General features: G+C 54.3%; 2 protein-coding genes across 7 annotated transcripts in view; both read left to right on the top strand.

Moving 5' to 3' along the window:
• SRGAP2 (SLIT-ROBO Rho GTPase activating protein 2) overlaps nucleotides 1–6,175 on the top strand; it is a 97,377-nt gene extending 91,202 nt beyond the window's left edge. For all 4 annotated transcript variants that reach the window (XM_032132732.1, XM_032132734.1, XM_032132735.1 and 1 more), the window contains one exon: nucleotides 391–6,175. In XM_032132732.1, the coding sequence (XP_031988623.1) occupies nucleotides 391–774 (384 nt within the window). In that variant the 3' untranslated portion in view covers nucleotides 775–6,175. The remainder of the gene's footprint in view (nucleotides 1–390) is intronic.
• A 3,035-nt stretch (nucleotides 6,176–9,210) lies between these two features.
• Nucleotides 9,211–21,253, top strand: IKBKE (inhibitor of nuclear factor kappa B kinase subunit epsilon). Of its 3 annotated transcripts, XM_032132836.1 has the most exons (20): nucleotides 9,211–9,388; nucleotides 10,089–10,229; nucleotides 10,363–10,492; nucleotides 10,908–11,089; nucleotides 11,289–11,449; nucleotides 11,983–12,093; nucleotides 12,333–12,512; nucleotides 12,852–13,054; nucleotides 13,648–13,712; nucleotides 13,809–13,900; nucleotides 14,557–14,658; nucleotides 15,842–15,917; nucleotides 15,994–16,106; nucleotides 16,375–16,451; nucleotides 16,732–16,771; nucleotides 17,577–17,678; nucleotides 19,330–19,426; nucleotides 19,907–20,010; nucleotides 20,355–20,426; nucleotides 20,975–21,253. In XM_032132836.1, exons 1-20 carry the CDS (start codon nucleotides 9,302–9,304, stop codon nucleotides 21,006–21,008), a joined length of 2,169 nt encoding a protein of 722 aa, XP_031988727.1. In that variant the 5' UTR covers nucleotides 9,211–9,301; the 3' UTR covers nucleotides 21,009–21,253. The 3 variants fall into 3 exon arrangements, with proteins under 3 accessions (XP_031988727.1, XP_031988729.1, XP_031988728.1); XM_032132838.1 differs by lacking the exon at nucleotides 20,975–21,253 and having other exon boundaries at nucleotides 20,287–20,373; XM_032132837.1 differs by lacking the exons at nucleotides 20,355–20,426; nucleotides 20,975–21,253 and adding an exon at nucleotides 20,253–20,327.
• The last annotated feature ends 1,681 nt before the right edge of the window (nucleotides 21,254–22,934 follow it).

Raw genomic sequence — 22,934 nt, forward strand, 5'->3', positions numbered from 1 at the left:
GCCCATCAGCCAGAGTCAAAGCCATCAGTGCTTCCTTCAGGAATTTGCTCTCCTGAGCCTCACGTGCCAAATAAACTGCAAGAATGGGCACCAATGCTTTGGTTTGTGTTCATTGCTGCAGTCTGGGGCTCTGCTTTGAAGCCTGGGCAGCATCAGGAGCAGCGAAGGACCAGATTAGCATCAAGGCAGTGCTAGCAATTATTTTGCTCCCTGTTGCTGGAAAATTTCAGTGATTATTGGCTGCAGGATGCGGTGCTGCACAGTTTGGGCCTTGAGGCTGATTCGAGTGCCGGTGTTTAGAAAACAGAAATGTGCTCGGAATCTGGCTTTTATCTGGTTATTTGTGCGTCTGGGCTGTGCCCTCACCGGGCTCCTCTGCTGTGCTTGCAGGACATTGAAGCCACCATGAACTCAGCCCTGAACGAGCTGCGGGAGCTGGAGAGGCAGAGCAGCGTCAAGCACACGCCCGACGTCGTCCTCGACACGCTGGAGCCCCTGAAAACGTCGCCAGTGGTGGCCCCCACCTCGGAGCCCTCCAGCCCCCTGCACACCCAGCTCCTCAAGGACACTGAGCCCCCGTTCCAGCGCAGTGCCAGCACGGCCGGGGACATTCCCTGCACCTTCCGGCCGGTCAAGTCCATCAAAATGGCCACGCAGGTGAAGCCCCCGGCCACGCGGCCCAAGCCCACGGTGTTCCCCAAAACCAGCGCCACCAGCCCCGGCGTGGCCTCCTCTGCACCTCAGCAGCCCCCTGACAAGTCCTGTACTGTCTGATAAACCCCATGCTGCTCTCTGGGTACAACTCCTGCTGTTCCAGACGAAGAGACTCTGTCACAAAGACATTGACGTTCCTATTTAACGAATCCTTGGACTGAAGGTCGGTTGTGAACTGGTGCTCGCTGCTGGGAGCTCCTGAGCGGCAACAGCCTCGTCCCACGTCCCCAGGACGGCTCCTGCCACGCTTGGGAAATCCACAATCCACCATCCACTGTGAAGCTGAGCAGGAAAACACCAAGGGATGATTTTGGTTTCGATGCCCTGTTCAAGTGTTCGGCCGCTGGAAGGAACATTTGGTGGTGTCCTGTTTTTGGATACTGGTGTAGTGACTTCTGTATTCTGTGTTTCATTTATCACAGGGAAACAATAGGATAGATTTTAGTCTATTGCATGTTTTGGTGCCACTGGTTACGTGGAGCTTGGACATGCCTGTTTCTTGTGCATTATTATTATAATTATTATTATTATTATTCCGTCGCCCGCTGGTGCCACGGTGGTTAAGGGTCTGTCTCGACTTCCGTCACACACTCTGGTTTTGTTTGTTTGCTCCCCATTTCTCCCCCTCAGGGCCAAAGCCCTTGGCCATCCAGCCTCATGCTTTAGTTGTCATGGAAAAAATAGTTTACTCTGGAACACTCTTAGATTTTGTGGAGTTCTATGTAAAATGTGTCTGTGCAAATATAAACAAACATGTTCCTGAGGTCTGGGAGCACAAGAAGGAGCCCACTTGTTGCTTATGGACAATCTTCACTGGTTTCCCCCTTTGCTCTCCCATATTTAAAAGCAGCTTTATTGTTTCCAGTGTCATTTCCAGCCCTTGGGCTCTCATGGGGTGTTTGGTCTCGGGAGACTGAATGTAAAAAAAAAACCAAGATAATTTTGAAAACAAGCATCCTCTGATGGGAGCCCATTCCCAACACATGCTCCTGGTTTGCCCACACCTCAGGACGGATCCTGACCCGAATCCCAGCGCCAAGCACTGTAAAAACTTCGCTCAGGAGTTCTCAAGCTCCCTGCCTTGTCCCTCTCTGCTTCGGGCCGGTGCCTGTGACCGCTGGGAGCTGCTCTGGGGATCTCTGCTCTTATAGAGCAGTGCAGGGAACGCTGCTGGGGACAGGGATGTGACAGCATGTGGCCTCTGGAGTGGCTTCCCTCCGTGCTCCCTGGCATGCCTGCTCCATGTAGGACTGACCTGTGAATGAGTTCTTTGGTATTATTTGTATTTATCTGTAGCCAGCAGCATCCACGGACTCTTTTGTACCCCCCTGGGAATTCTCCACAGTGCCCACATTTATTTAATTTAATAATGAAAAGGCGTGTGCCACTTAGGAGGGAGACTGGCTGACCCTCAGCTCGCCTCGTTCCTCAGCTTTTCCAGGATTTCAAACGAGCTGCACATCTTAGGCTTCCATCAAATCAATTCAGGCAAGGACAAGATAAGAAAAGGCATTTTTCTCGCCCGTTGAAGCTGAGTTTCCTTTCACTTTGTGGGTTCCTGGTGACTGCAAAGTCGGTTTAATTGGCACTTAAAAGAAGGAACAGGAGTTGCTGAAATGTCCTTTTCCGATGCATTCAGGATGTTACTTGGAAGAATGGGACAGGGTCTTCTGCGCCCGTGTCCGTCCCCACACGCACAACCCCCTCTCTACAGAAGCAATCAATGAATGAATGAATGAACGATGGCTTTCCAACACGCCTGGGCCCTGAATTAAGGACATGCAAAAACTGGGGAGCACTGGGAAGGTTTTGGTGAGAGCACTCCTCGTTTCCCATTTCTCCTCAGCGTTCCCTGGGGAAGCCCCACGGTACGAGCGTGACTGTCCCTGCCCCTCCGGGAGTTGCCACCAGCAACCTTTGCTCTCAGGTTCTGATGGACTTCTACCACCAAGGAATCACTTGTTCTTTTGGGGAAACAAACAAAAAAATAGATTAAACTTGTAATTTGTTGCTCAGGCAGAACTTTCTGGTATTTCTTTTTTAGTGAGAATTCTTTTTTTTTTTTTATTTCTTTTCTTTTTTTTTCGGTCGCGAACGACCGAAGTTAATCTGTCAAGAGCAGGATCTCTGTAAATTGACTTTGCCTCATTTTAATGCCTTATTTTCTTTTTATATTTTTATGCCTAGCATTCATATTCCTAAGAATAAGTGTCCAGCCACGCACAGCACATGGGAGGAGCTGCTCTTTTCCAGCTTCAAGGTCTGAAGTGTGGAATTAGATGGAAACAAACAAAAAAAAAAAGACTTCAGGTTACTGTAACAGCGACTGTCTGTATCTGAGTTATTACTGTGCTTCTCTAGCATCCACAGCTCTGGGACAATCCTGCTGCCAAGGGCACGGTGCTTGGCAGGATCACCTGGATATGGAGCAACTCAACTGGAATTCTGGTGTGCACTGTGATTGACACAAGCAATAGGACAGGCTGACGCTCGTCCTTCCTCTTCCTCGGGTGGAAAAATCGCACGCGGGGGAATAAAACAAGAAAATCACACACGAAAGAATTAAAAAAGGAGATTTTCAGCTTGTCTGCTTCACTCTGTGAACACACAAGGCTGAGGGGACTTCTGCTACGAGTGTTACATGAGCAGTCGCTGCCGGAAAGGTGGGAAGGAGGGACTGGAAATGTTCCCTCCCCGCGGAACCAGGAGAGGCCGGCGTGGAGTGGACAGGTCTGACACAGTGCTTTGCTTGGGGAGGTACCAATGTCACTCCACATCTTCATATCCCGAAGAAATTTTAGCTCTTCCACGGAAATCCTCTTTTCATGACTTTTCCTGTAACGTTTGTGTCAAATGTAAAGACAAAAGAAGTGTTTGATAACTGGAATTACGTCTGTCTGTTCGATAGTGCTTTGTATGAACCTTGTTCATCAGGTGTTGGATTGAAGTAATCCAAAGCAAAAAAAAAAAAAAAAAAAAAAAAAGGAAACTTTCAAAATGAAACACGGTTTTAGGTGATCTATCTGAATGGTTTCTGAAGCTCAGACCTGTTCTGGGTTGTTTCCCTAGTTGGGAATGGAGCAGTGTGCTTTAACCATTGCTAAATTTCTGCCTCTCTGAGGCCGTCCAAAGGCTCGCAGTTTCTGAATTGTAAATTTGTCCTTCATGCCCAAGCAGTGGGACACGATCAAACCCTCTCACTTTATCTGTACTGGGTATTTTATTGCAATGAAAATGAGTAAATAATTAGAGTGCACTGTGACAGCAGAAAAAAAAAGTTGTTGTATATGTCTGTATTTTGATACCTGTTCAAAAGGAGTCTTTGGGTTTCCTGTGCTGAATACCTCATGTGTTGGGTTTTGGGAGTTTTTGTTGATTTTTCTTTTCTTTTTGTTTTTTTTTTTAAGGCAAGATTGTTCTTGCACAAAAGTAGGTTAAGATAACCGAGTTCTCATAAATTTATTTACTGAATCAAAACACTTCAGCTTGGCAAGAAATTCCATCTGTTGTAGTTCCCCACCTTGCACTTGGTACGGGGCTGAGCCAGCGCACCTGGAAGAGCTCCAGCAATACTGGGACAGGAGAAGTTCATTGCAGGTGGAGTTTGCTGCCTTATTTCTCTTCTTCTCTGTGTCAGAAACCTCAAATTCAGTGGAACGTGGCGTAGGTTTGGGGGTTTATTGAGCTTTTGGGAGATGTTCTTCTGCAGAAATCCATGTCTCCAGTTCTCAGCACTTCAGGTCCTTCCTGGGCGTGTGGACTGGGGACACTGGAACGCTCCCTTGGTGGGATCGTGTGGAGGGGACACTTCCAGGAGGTGATGCTCTCAGTAAGGGATCAGGAATGATGGAAAAATACCCCAAAAATCCCCATTGAGACAGTTTGATCGACTTCATGAGGGGCTGAGCTCTGGCCCCTTGTCCAGCGCATCCATGAGCGCCGGTGGGAGGGGAAGGAGGTGCCCCTGTCCCCCGGGGTGTGGCACTGCTTTGGTGGCCAGGTGAGGGGCACCTGAGCTTGGCAGGACCAAGCCCTGGGTGTACAGGGGTGTGCTCCAAAAACACACTGAACTCACCTGTGAGCCACAGGTAGGGAAACTGCTTCAAAAACTGCTCCAAAACCAGAGGAGAATGGGAGCACTGGGGCCTTTCCATCGCTTACGGGCCTGTCCAGAACAGAAAATTGAGTTTAACAAGCCAGGGATTTATTTATTTTGAGATTTTTAGCTTTCACAAAAATAACCAGCCCTTTTTTGGGCTTCTCTGGCCTTGGCTAACGCCCCACAAATGCAGCTGTTCCTTTAGTGGGCACAAGAGGTGGAAAGGAGGGGAATATTGTTCCCCCAGGGATGCTCCCGGCGCCAGCTCTGGGCACCTCATGGACTGAACTTTGGGGTTTGAGCTCTTTCCAGATGGGCTCTCTGCATGTCTCTGTGTCTGTGTGACAACCTGCTACTTGAAAAAACAAACCAGAAATACTTGACCCTCTGCGTCGTGCCTGCGGGGCCGGGATGGCCCCGGCTGTGTCATGCACAAGCGGTTCCGCCGACCGCCCACCCGAAGGCAGATGGATTCTTTTCCAGGCTCGGTTCTAGCAGCAAACCATCATATTTGGGTGGCTCTGGAGATGCCAAAACAGCAGTTCAAGGCCTGGAAAACGTAAGGGTTTTGTTTCTTTTCCTGTTAAATTTTGTGCTTCCTCTAACGTAGTTTGGGATGAAAGTGTTTTTCAACGATGGGCCAAAAAGAAGCGAAGGTGGAGAGGGAAGGCAGCTTCTTGCTGTGCTAATACTTGATCTGCCAAGCTTCATACAGGGTAAATATTCAGCAGTTTGCAGGGGGAATCGCAGGTGGACCCGTCCTTTTGAGGCACTCACTCCTGAAGTGGACTTCACCAGCCTTTCCTCCAGGCACAGCCCTGAGATGTGAAGAACAGCCCAAGCCCGAGGGGCTGGACTCGTGAGTGTGCCAAACTGCTGGAGCAATACTTGTGAGCAGCAGCTTCTCCGAAAGCCCAGCTCGATGTAGCTCAAACGGGGCAGTTGCTGAAAACCATCTGTGATTTCTGAGGGTCCTGCTGCGAGGCAGGAAAATTGGGTTGCAAAGTGTAGAAATTGTGTTTTCTGTCCGAACCTGGGGTTATCAACAGCAGTTGTTTCATGGTGGGATGGAATGTTCTTGCTAAAACAAGTTTCCATTGTTTCATGTCTTCTACACCAATATATATATGGTGTATATATTAAACTGTGTAAAATTGTACTTTGTACATAGAACTCTGTACAATATGGAGGTACAGCCTTTTTTTTGTTTGGTTTTTTTCCCCCCTTTTGGTACAGTATTGTACAGTATTAGGAGTCGATGTGTTGGAAGTGTTAAATCCATACTGGGGCAACGAAATGTATCCATTGTCATTAGCAATAGTTTTGGAGAAATAAATGTTTTGGGTATGGTGGAAACACTGACCTGAGGGTGCCGGTGTGTCATGTCCTGGGTTTGAGTGGAAGAGAGGGAGAGCATGGCCAGGAGGGGCTCCTGGAATGCTCAGGAATGATGTTGGAGGTGCTGGTAAGTGGGTGAGGAGGGATCTGCAGGATTCAGGAGTGCGTGGTGCTGTCCTGGGCACTGCAACGCTCAATGGCAGCAGGGCAGGAGCAGCGTGGTGGCACGGACAGAAGGGGGACATGAAGGATGTGGGATGGGACAGGGAATGGCCTGAAGCTGAAGAAGGGCAGGTTTAGATGGGATGTTGGGAAGAAATGCTTCCCTGTGAGGGTGGGCAGGCCCTGGCACAGGGTGCCCGGAGAAGCTGTGGCTGCCCCTGGATCCCTGGGAGTGTCCCAGGCCAGGTTGGAGCACCCTGGGATGGTGGAAGGTGTCCCTGCCCATGGCAGGGGGTGGAATGATAAGACCTTAAAGGTATTTTCCAACGCAAACCGTTCTTTCTGTGCCTGCACTGATTGCTGATTCCAGCCCCGTGTTCCCCCACCCTGGGCTCGCACGCACCTACCACAGCAGGAATCCCTGGGGCAAACACTTCCCTGGCAGTGACCTGATTTAGAAATGCTTAATCTTCATCATTTTCCTGTGGAGGATGGACCTCCAACTGTCTGAGGAAAGAGGATTTAAGATTGAGATTATGGATAGGATCGTTTATTATCATTACCAGCTTTCCTCCATCTCGGCTTTTCAACAGGCCTTTTTCAGAGCACGGAGGGGGAACGTGGAAGGGCTGTGTCATTTTGACTTCCTTTTCTTTAGATTCCAAAGAATTACTTATTTACAGTGAGGTTTGATGTTTAACTGAGGCATTTTTTCCCCCCTGTCCCTGGGGTGAGCGTCCCTGTGCTCCCTGTCCCACATCTCCTCTTGTAGGGGTTCAAGAGCTGGAAATCTGGGATGTTTTACTCCAGAATCACAGCAGCCACTGTGGCACCACCCTAGAGCAGGCTGAGCACAGTGGTGGTGGTTTTTTCTTTTTAAAACATGAAATAGGAGTCAGGGAGCAGTGGGGTGACAGACAACAAGGGGGTTTTGATTTTCCCTTGGTCATTGTCCAGCAGAAGCAGCTGTGATTATCCCTTAAACCCTCATCGAAGCACAGGTGGGGCTGACCCTCCCTCCCAAACCTCTTTAGGGTGGTTTTTAACAAAGAAACACCGTGGTGAGTGCTGGGAGGGTTCAGCTCTCCCGGCCGTGTCCCAGGCAGCAGGTTTGTCACAGGGACACTGAGGGGGCATCCCTGGCTTCGTGGGTTTCGTGGGTTTTCCGACCCCAAGGACGAGGTCCCTGCTGTGCACAGAGCTCGCTGCTTGCCCTTTATTCTTTGGGCTTTGCTGCCACCAGCTGGAATAATTAATCCTTGCCACAAATTGCTCTCAAGGCCGGGTTTTTGCTCTCCCAGCCTGGGCCAGACGGGCTCTCTCACCACACCAGGGTTTATCCCCCATGGGCACCTCCAGTCCTGGGGGGTCAGATGGGAGGGAAAACCTGCTGATGGGGCAGCCAGGAGAGGAAACGAGCTGGGAATTGCAAAAGGATCGCAGAAGAAACGAGAGTGGAACTGGAAGAAGCCAAGCAGGTCTTGGGGACGAGTTCCCTGCACTCCCACCCGTGGGCTTGGCCAGCACCGTGGGGAGAGACTGATGGCTCTGTTTAAGGACACAGCCAGCACATGCACAGAAAATGAAACTAGACACGATTTCAAGAAGTCACCCCAGCCCTTTCTCTTCCTGTCAGCTGAGCTGCAGCAAAGTGACTTCAATCAAAGTGATTTCAAGTTTCGCGTGGTTAAACCGGCGTCACTGCGCTCCCGCAGCTGCCGAGACTCTGCCATCCCTTCCCAGCCCCGGGCATCCCCCGGATAACCTCAGGGAAAGGGCCAGGCTGTGCCCTCAGCTCTCCGGAGGCTTTTCCAGGCACACTCACCCGTGGCTGGGAAAATGAAGCTCAGAAGGAATTAAGGAATTAATGAGGGGTGGAGTTTGAGTGCAGGCTGGTGAAGTGGTGTCGGTTTTTGGATGCCCCACACACTGATGAACTCTCAGACCTTTGGAAGCTTTATTGGTGAGGATGGAGCCTTTGGGCACACCCACGCCAGCCTGAAATGATTCCTGATGGGGGACACTGGTGCTGAGCTGGTCAAGGTGAAGCCAGAGTGAGCAGAGACAGCAGCAGCCCCGCTCTGCCCTGTGCAGGCAGCAGAGTGCCCTGAATCCCACATCCCGCCCTGCATCCCACCCTGAATCCCACATCCCGCCCTGCATCCCACCCTGAATCCCACATCCTGCCCTGCATCCTGCATCCCATCCTGTCCCACATGACATATTCCACCCTGCATCCTGCATCCCACCCTATCCTGCGTCCCACATCCTGCTCTGCACCCTGCATGTCACCTGCATCCCACATCCCACCCTGTCCTACACCTCACCCTGCATCCCACCCTGCATCCCACATCCCCGAAAGGGAGTCCAAACAGCTCCGTGACAGCCTTGCCAGGTGATGCTGTGCCAGGGGCCGAGCAGTGACCCTGTGCTGGCACAGATAACAAGGGCTGGACACGGATCCTGGACACGGATCCTGCTCCGGCTCTGCTTCCCAAATCCCTGCCCCGCAATGCCGATGGCAGCCAGAGCTCAGCACCTCCTGCCGCTACCGGAGCCCGTCCCGGAGCAGCGGCTGCGGAGCCCGGCGTGCCCGAGGATGGGTGCCCCGCTGGGAAGTTTTTTCTCGAGCAGGAAGCTGAAGCATTTCCTCCTGCAGCGTGGCCGGTGCTCGCCGGGCGGGTTTTGCAATCCGCAGGTTTCAGTTCCCGGGCCGGGGAGGTGCCTCTGCCGCTCCGCGCTCGTTCGCTCCCGAGTTCTGGCGTCTGTCAGGGTTGTGCTGCCGGCCCCGGCAGGTCCCGGCCGGGCGGTTTCTGGCAGCACCGAGGGCTCGGTCCATGCTCAGCCTTGGCCCGGTGCTGCCCGGGAGGCTGCCCAGGGGAGCGGCCTTGGCCGGCGTTTCCCGGAGCGCTGCCAGGCACAGAGGGGTAAAGGCTGGGGCTCGGTGGGCAGCGGCCCCCGGGGTGAGCCCTGCGCTTCCCGCTGGACATGCAGAGCACCCCCAACTACCTGTGGAGCACCGAGGACCTCCTGGGCCAGGGGGCCACGGCCTGTGTCTACAAAGCTCGCAACAAGGTGAGCGGGGGCAACTGGGGGGGCAGGAACCCCAAAACTACAGAGCCCCGGTGCCCCCCATCCCTCCCGCCCCACGGGATGCCCGAGCTCCGCTCCACTCGCCCTCCCGGGAGATCTTTGGCTGGGGAGCAGCTCAGGGGCAGCTTTGGGTTTTATTTTCATTTTCCACGGGCTCCTTCCCCTGGCTCTGCGGGTCGAGGGCGGCTCTTGGGCTGCTCACAGCCGGGTCCTGCTCGCCGCCTTCCCGAGCGGCGCAGGGGGAAGGAGCTGTTTTCCGGGGAATGCCCAGAGGTTTTGAAAACCCCATCCTTGGCCATTTGCATAGTTCATGCAAACACTTGCCAGCCTTGGAGCGGGCTCTCCTCCTCAGCAGCCTTTGAAGTTTATTGAGCAAACTGCAGGCGCGGGGCAGGAGCGGCGCCTGCGAGAGCGGGCTGGGAACATCCCCATCCCTCGGGGAGCTGCCAGCCTCGGCTCCGGACGGGAACTTTTTGTGGAGCCGGATAAACACAGCGACACGCAGCACGTGGGTGCAGGGACAGGAAGCGCAGGGAGGTGATTAACAGCGGTTTGTTTGTGCAGCGAGGCAGCATTTGCATCCCGAGTGGGCTGTGGGAGCAGTGACAGAGCTCCTGGAGCTGCTCTGCGCGTGAATGACATCACCTCGTGTTTTCTTTCCCTCTTTTCCCTCTTTTCCCAGAAATCAGGGGAGCTGGTTGCTGTGAAGGTTTTCAATAACGCCAGCTATCTGCGGCCCCAGGAGGTGCAGATGAGAGAGTTCGAGATGCTGCGGAAGCTGAACCACAAAAACATTGTCAAATTATTTGCCGTGGAGGAGACAGTGAGTGGGATCCCTCTGGGAAACCCTCGGGCTCACCAGCCAAGGGAGGGGACCTGGTCCTGCCTGGGCGGGGGGACCGGCCAGCTGCTGGGGCACAGGGCTGGCTGAGCCCTCCTGGCATCTCCCACCGCAGGGCAGCAGCAAGCAGAAGGTGCTGGTGATGGAATACTGCTCCAGTGGCAGCCTGCTGAACGTGCTGGAAGATCCAGCGAATGCCTTTGGCCTGGCTGAGTCCGAGTTCCTCATCGTGCTGCAGTGTGTGGGTGAGTGGGGGGGTCCAGGACCACCAGGGACCCAGACCCTCCAGCTGGGGACCTCGCGGTGCTGGTGGGACCCTGCAGGCACCAGCCCTGGGCGATGGGGTGAGGGGTCAGAAATTGCACCTCTGAACAGGGTGGGGTTGAGCTCTGTGTTGAGGGAAAGCCTGAGGGTTTCTCCTTGCTCCGGGAAGCTGCTGTGGGAACGAGCTGTGCACCATGATGGAGGGCACGGGGGCCGTGCCCTCCCATGTCCTCATCCTCGCCATCCCCCCAGTCACACTGATCCCCATTTAACTGCAACCACCGTGGGATTCATCCCCTCTCCAGCCCTTCTCACATTCCTAAATCCAAACTGACCCCCCTGGAGCCCAGTGCTGCAGCCCCACACACGAATGCTGCTTCCCCCCCGTGTGCCCAGTGGCAGGGATGAACCACCTCCGTGAGAACGGCGTCGTGCACAGAGACATCAAACCCGGGAACATCATGCGGCTCGTGGGAGAGGACGGGCAGAGCATCTACAAACTGACGGATTTTGGAGCCGCCCGGGAGCTGGAGGACGATGAAAAGTTTGTGTCTGTCTATGGGACAGAGGAGTATCTGGTGAGTAGGGCATGTCCCAGGCTCGTGGCCCCTGGGGGGGCTGCTCCCTGTCCCTCCATTCGACAGCTGCATAATTTGGGAGCAGCAGCGACTTGGAGAGCCCGATCCATATTTTTGGAAGGGGATGGGCTCAGTGCTTTGTGGCAGGGTTGCAGGGGATGGTTTTGGGGAGGACCCAGAGCTCTGTGCTTCCCCGCAGCACCCTGACGTGTACGAGCGAGCCGTGCTGCGCAAGCCGCAGCAGAAGGCGTTCGGTGTCACCGTGGACCTCTGGAGCATCGGTGTCACCTTCTACCACGCTGCCACCGGCAGCCTCCCCTTCGTCCCCTTCGGGGGACCCCGCAGGAACAAGGAGATCATGTAGGTCCCGTGTCCAGCTGTGGGTGGGGAGCTGGGACAGTGGCGGCGGCCGCGGGGCTGTGCTGCCTCACCGCTGGTTTAGCCCCACACGGCCTCAGAGCCCTGACAAGGGGCCCGTGGGGAGTGGTGTGTGTGCTGCGTGGGGAAGAATCCGTGTCCCATGTGCCACGTTTTCCCTCCAAATGGGATGGCTGGAAGGGGCACTGAGCATGGGGGGTATCCCTGCCCGTGGCAGGGCCTTGGAACCAGATGACCTTTAAGGTCCCTTCCAACTCAGGTAATTCTAGGATTCTGTAAAATGCATTCCCATGACCTCCTGGCTAAACAGCTGGAGGAGGAGGCAGGATTTATTCTGTCTTGGATGGTTTTGACTGCTTCTTGCAGTATTTTCCCTCTGAGCACTTTGTTTTCCCTCAGTGAATCACATCTTTCCCAGCCCGTCCACACTCTGCCCTTTCCCTCCACCGGAGGGATGCAGTGCCCAAACAGAGCTTGCTTGGCTCTGTCAGCAGTGAGCAATTCCCCTCCCACAGGTACAAAATCACCACTGAGAAGCCTCCCGGAGCCATCGCGGGCATCCAGAGGCAGGAGAACGGGAACATCGAGTGGAGCTACGAGCTGCCCATCACCTGCCGCCTCTCCGTGTGAGTGTCCCTTGCTGGGGCTGCAGCTCCCATGTCCTCACACAGCACAGGGGGGGTTAACGAGGCAGAGGAACTTTTCATTTTCAGGTGGCACAGCTTTCAGACCAGATCTTTGCTCTCCAGCCAGGAGAAGGGGCGCAGGGCAGGGCAGTGGCTCTCGGCGGCCCTGCAGTCACCGCGTTTGTGACTCGGGGTTACACCAGTCCCTGCAAACATCTCCTCTTGCATTGCTGCTGCAGGGGCCTGAAGGACCAGCTGATCCCCATCTTGGCGAGTATCCTGGAGGTGGATCAGGAGAAATGCTGGGGATTCGACCAGTTTTTTGCAGGAACCAACGACATTTTGCACAGGATCGTGGTGGACGTGTTCTCCCTGCAGCAGGCGTCCTCCCATCGCATCTACATCCACTCCTACAACACGTAAGGCTGTGTTAGAGGTACATTTGGGAAAGGAGCTGGGAAGCCTCAGCCCCTCACTTTGATAGGGGAACCTGGGGGCAGCACCATTCCCTTTGCACAGCTCCTAAACCAGGTTAAAACACACCAGACTCACAGCAGCCTCTGCTGGGAGTGCACTGATGGGCACACAGAGAGCCTCAGGGAGGTGTCCAAGGGGCTCTGCTGACCTTGTCTGATATTTTGCTAAGAGAAAATATCAATATTTTGGTATTTTGAGGGCAGCAGGCTGCTAAAATGATGGAAATCTGTGTGCTCACCTCATTGCTTATCCCCATCCTTTCATTTCTCTCTCCATTTCAGTACCACCAAGTTTTTAGATGCCGTCTTCAAACAGACAAATATAGTTCCTCACCACCAAGAATATTTTTTTGAAGGACACCTGTATGAGCTGGATCCCAATCTACAAGCTCATAATTTCTGCAAAACCACGGAGCGCAGCCCCCTGACTTTGCTGAGCACTTCTGAGCAGCCTGAGGATGTGGTGGGGATCCGGTACAGAGACCGTGAGTGTCACAGCAGGAGAGTGGCTCTTGTAGGAGGGATTTGTTACAGTTGTCACCCCAAGAGATTTCCCATTTCCCTCCTGGGTGATGGGCCCTTTTCCTGCATGATCCCAGGTTCTGCTGCCTGGGCAGTGTTGGACCTGGATCCCAGTTTCAGCAGGGTTCCATTTCACCAGACTGGTCGCTTTTCCCACTGCCAGGTTGTGCCAGTCCCCGTTCTCAGTAGTGACCCAGTACCAGCAGCGAGGAGTACTGGTTCCCAGTGCCAATTCCCACTCCTGATGCCAGTTCCCAGTGCCAATTCCCAGTCCCGTTTCTGGTCCCTGGGGCAGGACAGGAGGTGGAGCAGGATTAGGGGCTCTCAGGGTCCGTTTTTCCCCCTGCCCTGTGCTGGTGCTTCACAGCCACGTGCCGCACTGGGCTTTGCAGGGAATTCCCGCCTTCATCCATGCTTCCAAAATACCTTGGAGGGCTGCACGGAGCCTCCAGCATTGAGGCTGAAATCCTGAGTGGCCACAGGGTTTGTTTGGCGGGTGGGAGCTGCCCCCAGCCACAGCCTGGGACAACCCCCCCGACCCTGCCGGTCTTTGCAGCGGCGCTGGAGTTCCCCAAGTTGGTGCCCAGGGTGGACGTGGTGGCCGACTGCAGTGCAGCCAAGGTGGGTGTGTGTGCCGGGGGCCAGGGCAGCCCCTGGCACTGTGCTGGCGGTGCCCCGGGCCTGGCACAGGTCCTGGCAGTGCCCTTTGCCTTGCAGAGCGCCGTGGGTGCCGCTCACCAGACCCTGCGCGTGGGGCAGGCCCTGCGGCGCGGCCGGGAGCTGCTGGCCAGGGGCCTGCACTGGGTGATGTGAGTGACAGAGCCACTGCTGGGGTGGGGGACAGAGCGGGGACACGGCCCTGCCCAGCACTGAGGGGTTTGGGTGTTGAGTTAAACCCTCCTGGGGTATCTTCCTGGTAGTGCAGGGCCACTGGAGATGGTGGGATGGGGTTCTGGGGGACTGGGAGGGAGCAGGGCGTGAGGGGCAGTGTGTCCCCGTGGGGCTGCACCTGTAGGACAACACCCCTTGGTGTTCTGAGGATGCTCCTGTCCCCTTTTGTTCCTTTTGGGTCACTTCCTTCAGTTTAGGAGAGGCTGAGGAAAAGAGCAGGGTTATTATTGTCATCATCACTGCGTGAGCATCTGCTGGAAGTGTTCCTGCCCATGGCAGGGGGTTGGAATGAGATGGGTTTTAAGGACCCTTCCAATCCAAACCATTCCATGATTCCATGATGAATTTCACTGCCCTACCCACTCCTTTTGGGGCAAGACAGTGAGCAGAGGGTGAGAGACCCTAAAACCAGCAGCCACAGCCAATTTTAGGTTCCTCCAGCCCCCACTGTCTCACGAGCAACCTCAGAGAAGCCACCAGCTCCATCCCTGCCCCCTTCCCACACAGCTGGCCCCGGGATGGGTCTGTGACTCCGGGGAGCACGTGTTGGAGGGGCTGTTCTCTCTCTCGGCAGCGGGAACCTGAAAACGGAGTGCTCCAGGATTTTGGAGCAGAGGAGGGGGGCTCACTCCGTGCTCGCCTGCCTGCAGCTCACCGAGGTGAAGACACACGTGCTGTAAGTGAGGTTTGCAGGTCTGGGCTGTGGCTGATAAGATACGGGGCTCTCAAAGGTGCCTGGATAATCAGGAATAAGGAGAATTCCAGGAATAAGCTGATACCTGGGAGGTAGGAGGCTTTTTCACCGTGTGGGAAACGAGCCACTCTGGCTGGTTCTCCCTCTTTGCTTCAGTTTTTAACGACCAATCCCTGGTTTCTGGGAGCCCAGAGTTAGTCCTGACTCTGGCTGCTGCTCCGGGGTTTTCTGACTGTTACAGCCCTTGAGCAGGAAGGAGCCAGGGCTGCTGCCAGCTCCAGGGAAAGGAGAATTGAGTTGGGATAAAATAAAGAGCAGGATGGCACCAGCTGCAGGGCCCTGCAGGGGTCTGGCCCCCATCACCAGCCCCGCTCCCTGCAAACAGCCCTGGAGAGCCGGGCTGCATTCCCATGGATCCAACAGCCACCTCCTGCCATCCACGGGGAGATGTCCCATTTCCTTGCAGGAGTCTCCACTGAATTATGGAGGAGCCCTGGGCTGCCCTCAACCTTCCCCTTCCCACACACCCTTTCCCACCCGGCTGCCCTGGGCCAAGCTGAACCCATTTTATCTAAAGCAACCCACAGATATTTCGCTTTTCTGTTGCTTTTTTTGTTGTTGCTGTTGTAGTGGAAAATTCTTTGCCGCTGGGTTGCTGTTCTTTCATTCTTTGCCATTTAGCAAAGTCCCTTAATTTCCACTTCATCTGAGAAAAAAAAATAGGGACACATGGTTCCCATTGAGCTCAGCGCTCGGGGCTGGGGTGCCAAGAGCAGCAGTGCTGCAGCTGGATGCTCTGGCTCTTCCAGCCCTTCCAACACTCTGCATCAGGAATATTTCTGCTGACTTAGCCAGTGTGCCATGCTCAGCCCAGCGCTCCCGTGCCAGCTGCAGGGACACAGACAGCATCCGAGCTGGCCTGAAGCCAGTGGGTGGAAAACTGACAATTTTGGAACAAATTGGACACAACAGGGCGAGTTTTTACCAGATCAGCATTTTGCATGTCGTGGCTCAGATCTGGCACTCTGAAAGCTGACTTGCTGCCTGAGGAAAGCACTTTGCAGCCCCCCAGGAGCCCAGCATGGGCTGGATTCCTTTGCCCTGGTGACAGCTGCCTCTGGATTATTTCCTCCTTCAGGAATATTCATTTTCTGTCATTCCTCAGGCACGAGGCCGTTCCTGCAGGCAGCAGGGGCCCGGCTGGGGTGGATGTGGCCGTGGTGAAGACAAGGCTGCAGAGGGTGAGGAGCATCCCCAGCCTGAGGAGCACCCCCAGCTCTTGGAGCAGCTGGTCCCAACCTCTCCCCTCCTCCGCAGGTCGATGAGGAACTCTCCCGGTGCTCCCACAGCATCTTTGACTTCCAGGGGACACTGGATGGGATTTTGGCCGAGCTGGTGAAGGACAGGCAGCAAGTGCACGAAGACAAAAGGTTTGTGGTGGAGTTCCTGGTGCCACTTTGCTGTCCCCACCCGGATGGAGCAGTTCCCCTGCCAGGCACAGCCCCTCGTGCCACCCCCACCCACGGGGGGTGCTGGGGGATGCCCTGCACAGACATGGGGAGCAGCGCCCCTGACTCACAGCGGGTTCATATTCCACCCCAAAGTGATGATTTCACCCCAAAGTGATGATTTCACCCCAAACTCACCCCCTCCCTCCCTCCCGAGGGGCCTCACGCTTCCTTCCCTGTCCCGTGTCAGCATCCAGCAGATCGAGTGCTGCCTGGAGAAGATGCAGCTGATCTACAAGCAGTTCAGGAAGGCCAGGACGTGTCTGCGTGAGTGCTGGGGATGGGGGACACGAGGCAGGAATGTCCCTGCACTGTCCCTGTGGGAAACGGGATGGTTTCGGTTTGCTGGGATCAGCAGTTATTTCATGGAATCATCAAACCACAGAACGGTCTGGGCTGGAAGGGGCCTTGTAGATCATCTGTTTCTGTGTCCTGACAGTGGCCCCAGGGGCTGAGCCAGGAAAATCCCCTTCTGTGCGTTGTGAAACTGCCCATTTATTGGGTTGTGAGCAGGAAAACGGGTGGTGACGGTGTCTTTCCTCCCCAGGGCTGGGCTACAACGAGGAACAAATTCACAAGCTGGATAAGTGAGTCCCAACCCTCTCCCCTCCCCAGGACCTGCCCCTTGCTGAGGCCGGGCCGGTGTTTGGTGGTTCTGATTGCATCCCAAAGGGGTATAAAATGTCCCTGATGCTGTCAGAGGGCAGCTGGAGGTGGTTCTTGTGCTGGTTCCTCCTTGCAGGACCTTCGCAGTGAAGGTTTCAAGCTGTGAACTCTTCCAGGTGAAGCTGTGGGAGAAGCTCTGCAGAGGGGGGGTCAGGGAGCTGCTCTTGGGCCGCAGCCCTGTGCTGCATGAGGGGTTAAACTCCTTCCATGATGGGATGAACTTGCTCCAGGCTGTTGCTCACACAGGACTTGGTCTGAAGCCGTTTATTTACTGAGATGCTGACTTAGGAAGTGTCCCTGCTTTCCCATCTGCTGAACTTCAGTGGGAATGAAGTGCCTGATGGGTTTTGTGCCTTTAAGAATCCTCCTTTCAGTTTCCACCGAAACCAGGGGAATTTAACACAGGCAGGAAGTAAAATTCCCACTTCAGCGTGTAGCAGGGAGGCTGAGACTTCCCAGACTCCTTTGTCTCACTTAGTGCTCGGTCTAACCTTGAACATTTGCCTTAAATTCCGAGGCAGAGACTTCTCAGCAGTGCCCTGGGGGGTGACAGGGGACTGTATCCCCCCAAACCTCCCTCCCCATCCCAGTTAGGGTTTGTTTTCTCTGTCGTTCATTTCAGAGCATCCCGCCCCTCTTTCTCCATTCAGCTTCAGGTCTCCCGTGATGTTCCTTTTCACACATTTAAGGAAATAATGCTGTTCTCTCTTTTACTCCCGGGTTCAGGCTGAATTTGGGGAACCTGGCCAGGAAGGTTCTGTCCATTTTCCAGAATGACTGTGTCCAGCAGTACCAGGAGGCCCTGGCCCTGCACAGCAGCAGGATGAGGTACCAGCCCCCCAACAGGGACCTGGGAGAGGGGACTTTGCAGTAACCCACCAGGGATCAGGGCTTCCCAGTACTCTCCGCTATGGATGGAGTGTGGAGATGGGGATGGAGATGGAAATGGGGCTTTTGGGAACTGCTGAGAGCCTCCAAAGGGGTAGCAAGCCCTCGAACAGCTCTGTGAGCCTGCTGGAAATCCCACTGTGTGGGATGGCTCCCTGCTATTTTACATTTATTTTTTTAAAAAGCCCCTAAACTTGCGGCTGGAGCTCAAGCAGCTGTTCTCTTGCTCTGGGGTGGGGGGAGAGGTGATTTTATCAGGACAAAATTGCCACTGAGGCAGAGAGCTCTGCTTACCGGGGATGGTTTTCTGTTAAATGGTGCTTGGGGAATAATGCAAAGAGCAAATTACCCCGCAGTGAGCGAGAGCAGTGCACTGCCTGTGGCAGAGCAGGGAGGGGGAGAGGATGTTGCAAAAATTGGATTTTCATGGCAAGGTTGCTTTTCCAGAGGAGCAGCCTCCCCTGGGCTGCCCGTGTGGGTGGAGGGAGGAGGAGTTTCTGCAATACCTTACAATTAAACCCATTTTTTGACCTGGGCCCGTTTCTGGTGGGGAGGGGCCCTGTGCTGGATTTACAACTGGAGGGGATTTTAAGGCTGGAAGTTTTTCTGGGGTGCTCAGAAATGCTCCAGGAGCTGAGGGCAGGGTCTGCTCTGTCCCTGTGCTCTCCCAGCCTTCTCCTTGCCTTTTCCCTGCCCCATCCCAGTTTTATCCCAGTCTTTTCCCTTCCTCCTCCCATTCCCAGCCCCAGCTTGTGCCACCAGGGGTTTCCGTGCTGCCAGCCCTCACCCAAAGGCAGGTTTCACCCTGGGGACAAGGACTGCATCCCACAGTCCCCCCATCACCCCATCCCACCACAGGCAATGAAATCTCCCTCAGCTCCAGCAGGAATTTTGTCTCGGATTGGGATTCCCCCCCTGGATGTGGAGCCCCACAAAACCCGTGCAGGAGCCGTGTCTGCACTAAACCAGGGCTTTGCCTCTGCCCACAGGGAGGAAAAAACCTTCTCCATGTTTTCCTGGGGTATTTTTGTACCTGTTTTCCTGTCCTTATGGAGAAACACCACGAGTCTCAGCTGGATATTTTTAATTTCTTGTTACTTCAGTTTTAATTGTCCTGTTTTGTTTCCTGCCAGGGTTTGTGGGGTGGTGACTGTTTTTCTGGGGACTCAAGGTGGATCATTCACCTGAAATACTCTTCCCTTAGTCTGTTTTTTTTAAAGCCAAAACAAACTTTTTTTTTTTTTTTTAAATACAACTCATGATGTCCCTGCTGGGTGTGAGGAGCCCTTTTTGGGTAGATGCTCAGTCCTCCAAGGGACAAGAGGCCCAGGCTGTGCTGGGTGAAGTGATGGGCCTGAGCTGCCTCATTTACAAGCAACTTTCCCTGATTAATTAGCTACTAGTGCTGTTTGGATAGCCTGGCCTGTGGTGGCTGTTAGAGCTGTAATTACAGCACTGCTGACACTCGTTTGCTTTCCGTCAGGATTTGGAGTCCAGACAGGGCTGCAAAAAGCATCAAATTAAAACACATTAAAAAATTAATGATGCCAAGCGTTGACCGGGAGTTTTGTCTTCATTTTCTTCTTTCCAGGAAAGTTTGTGAGATAAAGAAGCAGCTGAAGAGGCTCAGCAACCGCATCAGCACCTGCAGTGTGGAGATGACGGAGTGCCAGGACTGCCTGCAGGGCGTAGGTGTCCAGGGGTGCAGCTCCACAGCCTCCTCCTGCTCCCTGAGGATGCTCCCGCTCCCCTCTCCAGGGTCCAGGAGCACCTGGCTTAAGTAGGGGACCCCTGGAGTATTTTAACCCCCCTGCTGCAGTTCTCTGTGGGTGATCCAAGCTGGAGGTGTTGTTTTGTCCTGCTCTGTGAGCAAGGAGTGGAGAAACCTTTGGCAGGGGCTTTCCTGGTCCCAAGGATTGCCTGGCACAGCCCAATAAATGGGAGTCACAACAGGAGGGAAATGCTGCTTCACCTTCAGCTCCCCCAGCAAAGCTGCTGAGCTAGGGCACAGCCTCCTGGTGGATGTGCTGGTCCTTGGGTCGCTTGATTTCCTTTGTCCTGGAGCAGTGCTGGGTGGGACTCCGTGGGTGCCTCTGAGTGTTCGCCCCGGGGTCAGCCCCACAGGCGGCGCCTGCTGTGGGAGCTGCCAGGACTCTCCTTCTCCACAGGCTCTGGACAGGTTTCTCCAGATGGAGAGATGGAATTTAGCCCCAGCTCCTCCCGTGCCTTCCCCTGTCCCCCCGAGCCAGGCACGCCAGGAGATGGCTTTGCGGTGAGTCTTTGGGAAGAGGGATTTGGGGACAGCCCAGCTCCTTGGGGAGGAGCAGAACCTCCTGCTGCTCATCCTCGGGGATGGGGTGAGTGCTCTGTGCCCACAGGACTGAAAAACTGTCCCTGCTGGGTGTGATCCTTGCTCGGTGTCCTGTGGGACATCCCAGCCCTTCAGCAGGAGCTGCTCCTGTGGGAAGCAGGAGCTGAGCAGTGCAGGAGTGAGGGCTGGCTGTGTCCCTGCAGGATGCAGGAATGAGGGCTGGCTGTGTCCCTGCAGGATGCAGGAGTGAGGGCTGGTTTTGTCCCTGCAGGATGCAGGAGTGAGGGCTGGTTTTGTCCCTGCAGGATGCAGGAGCTGCTGGAGCAGATGAGGTCGGTCACCTGCGATCTCCAGCTCAACAACAGCATCATCGAGCGGTGAGTGAGAGCACCTGGAGCTGCTGCTCCGAGCAGGGATTCCTGCTCCTTCCTCCAGGAATGTGGGCACGCTGTCCTGGGAGGGGTGCGGGGTCTGGGTGCTGCCCTGGGAGCTGCCAAGCACAGCCACGGCCACTCCTGGGGTGCTTCACGTGGGGTTTTAACTGCCCCGGGTTTGCATCATGGTCTGGCAGCAGCAGAATTTATCTTTCTTGGACTTTTAGCTGTGAACTTCTCCATCATTTCTTCACCCTCTTCTCAGCCTTTTCCCTGTGCTGCCCAGCACTGACTGCTGCTTGCTGCCCTGGGGAAGGAGATGCTTTCTCTTTCTGGATGAAAATCTCTGTAAAACCCAGCATCCACTGCTGAAAACCCCCCTGCATTTCCTCCTCTGCAACCTTTTCTTGAGGCTCTCAGTGCAAATGGACAATGGGAATTTGTACATCAGGATGTCCAGGAGTTTTAAAAGAAAAAACCCAAGAAATTGGGAATTCAGCCCTGTTTTTAGGACCACATCTAACCAAAATCCTTTGGTTTTGTCCCTGCAGGTTGGGTGGGGCTGCTCCCACTCCCAGCGTTTGAGGGCCATGGTGAAAGTGCAGCTGCTGAAGCAAAACCACTTCCCACCACAGGGAATTCGCAGCACCTGGAGCCGTGGGATTTCCGTGCTCTGGGAGCTCTCTGTGTCCTACCTCTCTGCTCCAGCGCTTTGCACGTTCACCCCCAACAGCTCCGAGTGCCCTGAGCCTCGGGAAGTTTGGCCAGAAAATTGAGTGGGGTTTTATCTTCTTCTTTTTGAAAAATGCTTGAAGGACTCGGTGTTTTTATGGCTTCTCTGTATCACTGTGTCAGGTGAGGAAGAAGAAGAGGCATGGCCTTTTTTCTTCTTACTTATTTAGGGATTATTCCCACTTTTAACGTGCTGGAGTGGGGCAGGAGGGATGCTGGTGAGTGCTTGGAGCTGCCCTGGGAAGGCATTCCCAACACTTCCCTGCTGTTAAGCTCCAGAGAAATAGGATGGAGGGGGAAGGCATCCCTCCCACCTCGTTGTCCCTCGGGAATCGCACAGAGAACTGCAGGAGGACCCTGGAGATCCAGGCCGGGGCCGTCCCAGCCCTTTGTGAGGGGCGGTCATTCCGCTCTGGTTTCCCGACTGTTCGCTGACCTTGGGGTTGATGAGGAGCTGCAATTCCCCGAGGATCAGCCAGGGCAGCGTGCGGAGCAGCGATAGGGCCTGCCGGGATCCGCGGGTGGGAGATGGTATCTGGAGGTGTTTGTGGGAAGGGTCAGCCACGCTACCCCTCACCCGGGTGATTTATGGGCTGTCACCCCCACCCCACACCCCCATCCCGTCCTGCAGCATCCAAAGCAGATCCCACCCTGCTGGGCTCATCCCACCCATCCCTGGCACATCCCAGAGCCAGGACACATCAATCCCAGCAGAGGCAGCAAAAGGAAGGAGGAGCAGCAGCTGCAGGGCTGTGCCCGGCCTGGCTTTCTTGTAGGAACATGCCAAGGGTGCCCAGGAGCCTCCCCCGCCCAGGAAACCTTTCCCTGGTGGAATTTGGCACCAGAGCTCCCCATTCATTTTAATTGTAAAAACCAACATCCTGAGCGTCAAACCCAACTATTTGCTGTGGAGAGGTGGAACTAATCTGTCACTTAAAAGCTTCTCCCCTACAAATAATTTTCTAAGATTCTCCGAGTTTTCTAATGGACATTGTTTTTAATCCAGCCAGAATTCACTGATATTCCCGTAGGAACGGGGCAGGGAGCCCAGGCAGGGTCCCTGCTGCCCCTCCTTGGATTCAGTGGAGCTGCACTGACTCGCACCAGCTGAGCATTTGACCTGGAACATGTTTGGCTTCAACAAAAAGGGATTTATTTCTTGGCAAACAGAAAAAAGAGTTTTTGCTAATAGCCCTTGTCATGCTTAAAGTGCTGTAACACAGCAGCTGCAGAGGGGACTTCTGGAATCCAAATGAAACAGGAATTTTCCTGCCAATGTTAATTACTTGGGGTGGTTTTTTTCCCAAAAATATTTTAACCTGTGGCCTAAAAGAGCTCCCTGTGCTGTCAGCTCTGAATACCTGCAGGGACAGCTGGGCAGGATAATGACTCTCATGAGCCTCTTGTGCAGGCTGAGCCAGAGCTTGCTGTGGGGACAGAAAATATTACATTTATTTAGTACTTTTATCACCCGGGGCTGCAGAACAGAGACTGGAGCTGTGTCCTGGGATGGCGCTGGGAAAATAAAAATCCACAATGGCTTTAGGAGGTTCCCAGCCAGGTGCCAGGCAGACCTTTACCCTCAGAAGAGTAATTTTCATTATTGCAGGTGATTCCTGATACAACTAACAGTTTGTGGAGGACATAGGCTAAAACACCGAATTTTTGTGGAACAATTTGCTGAGGGATAAATCTGCTGCTGTTTTCAAGCAGAAGCAGAGGAGGCATGAAAGCGAATCAGGATCCTGAATGGGGAAGGAAAAGACCTTCCAAAAATTA

The sequence above is a fragment of the Corvus moneduloides genome, chromosome 24 (assembly GCF_009650955.1).
Source record: "Corvus moneduloides isolate bCorMon1 chromosome 24, bCorMon1.pri, whole genome shotgun sequence".
In the NCBI taxonomy this organism is placed as follows: Eukaryota; Metazoa; Chordata; class Aves; order Passeriformes; family Corvidae; genus Corvus; species Corvus moneduloides.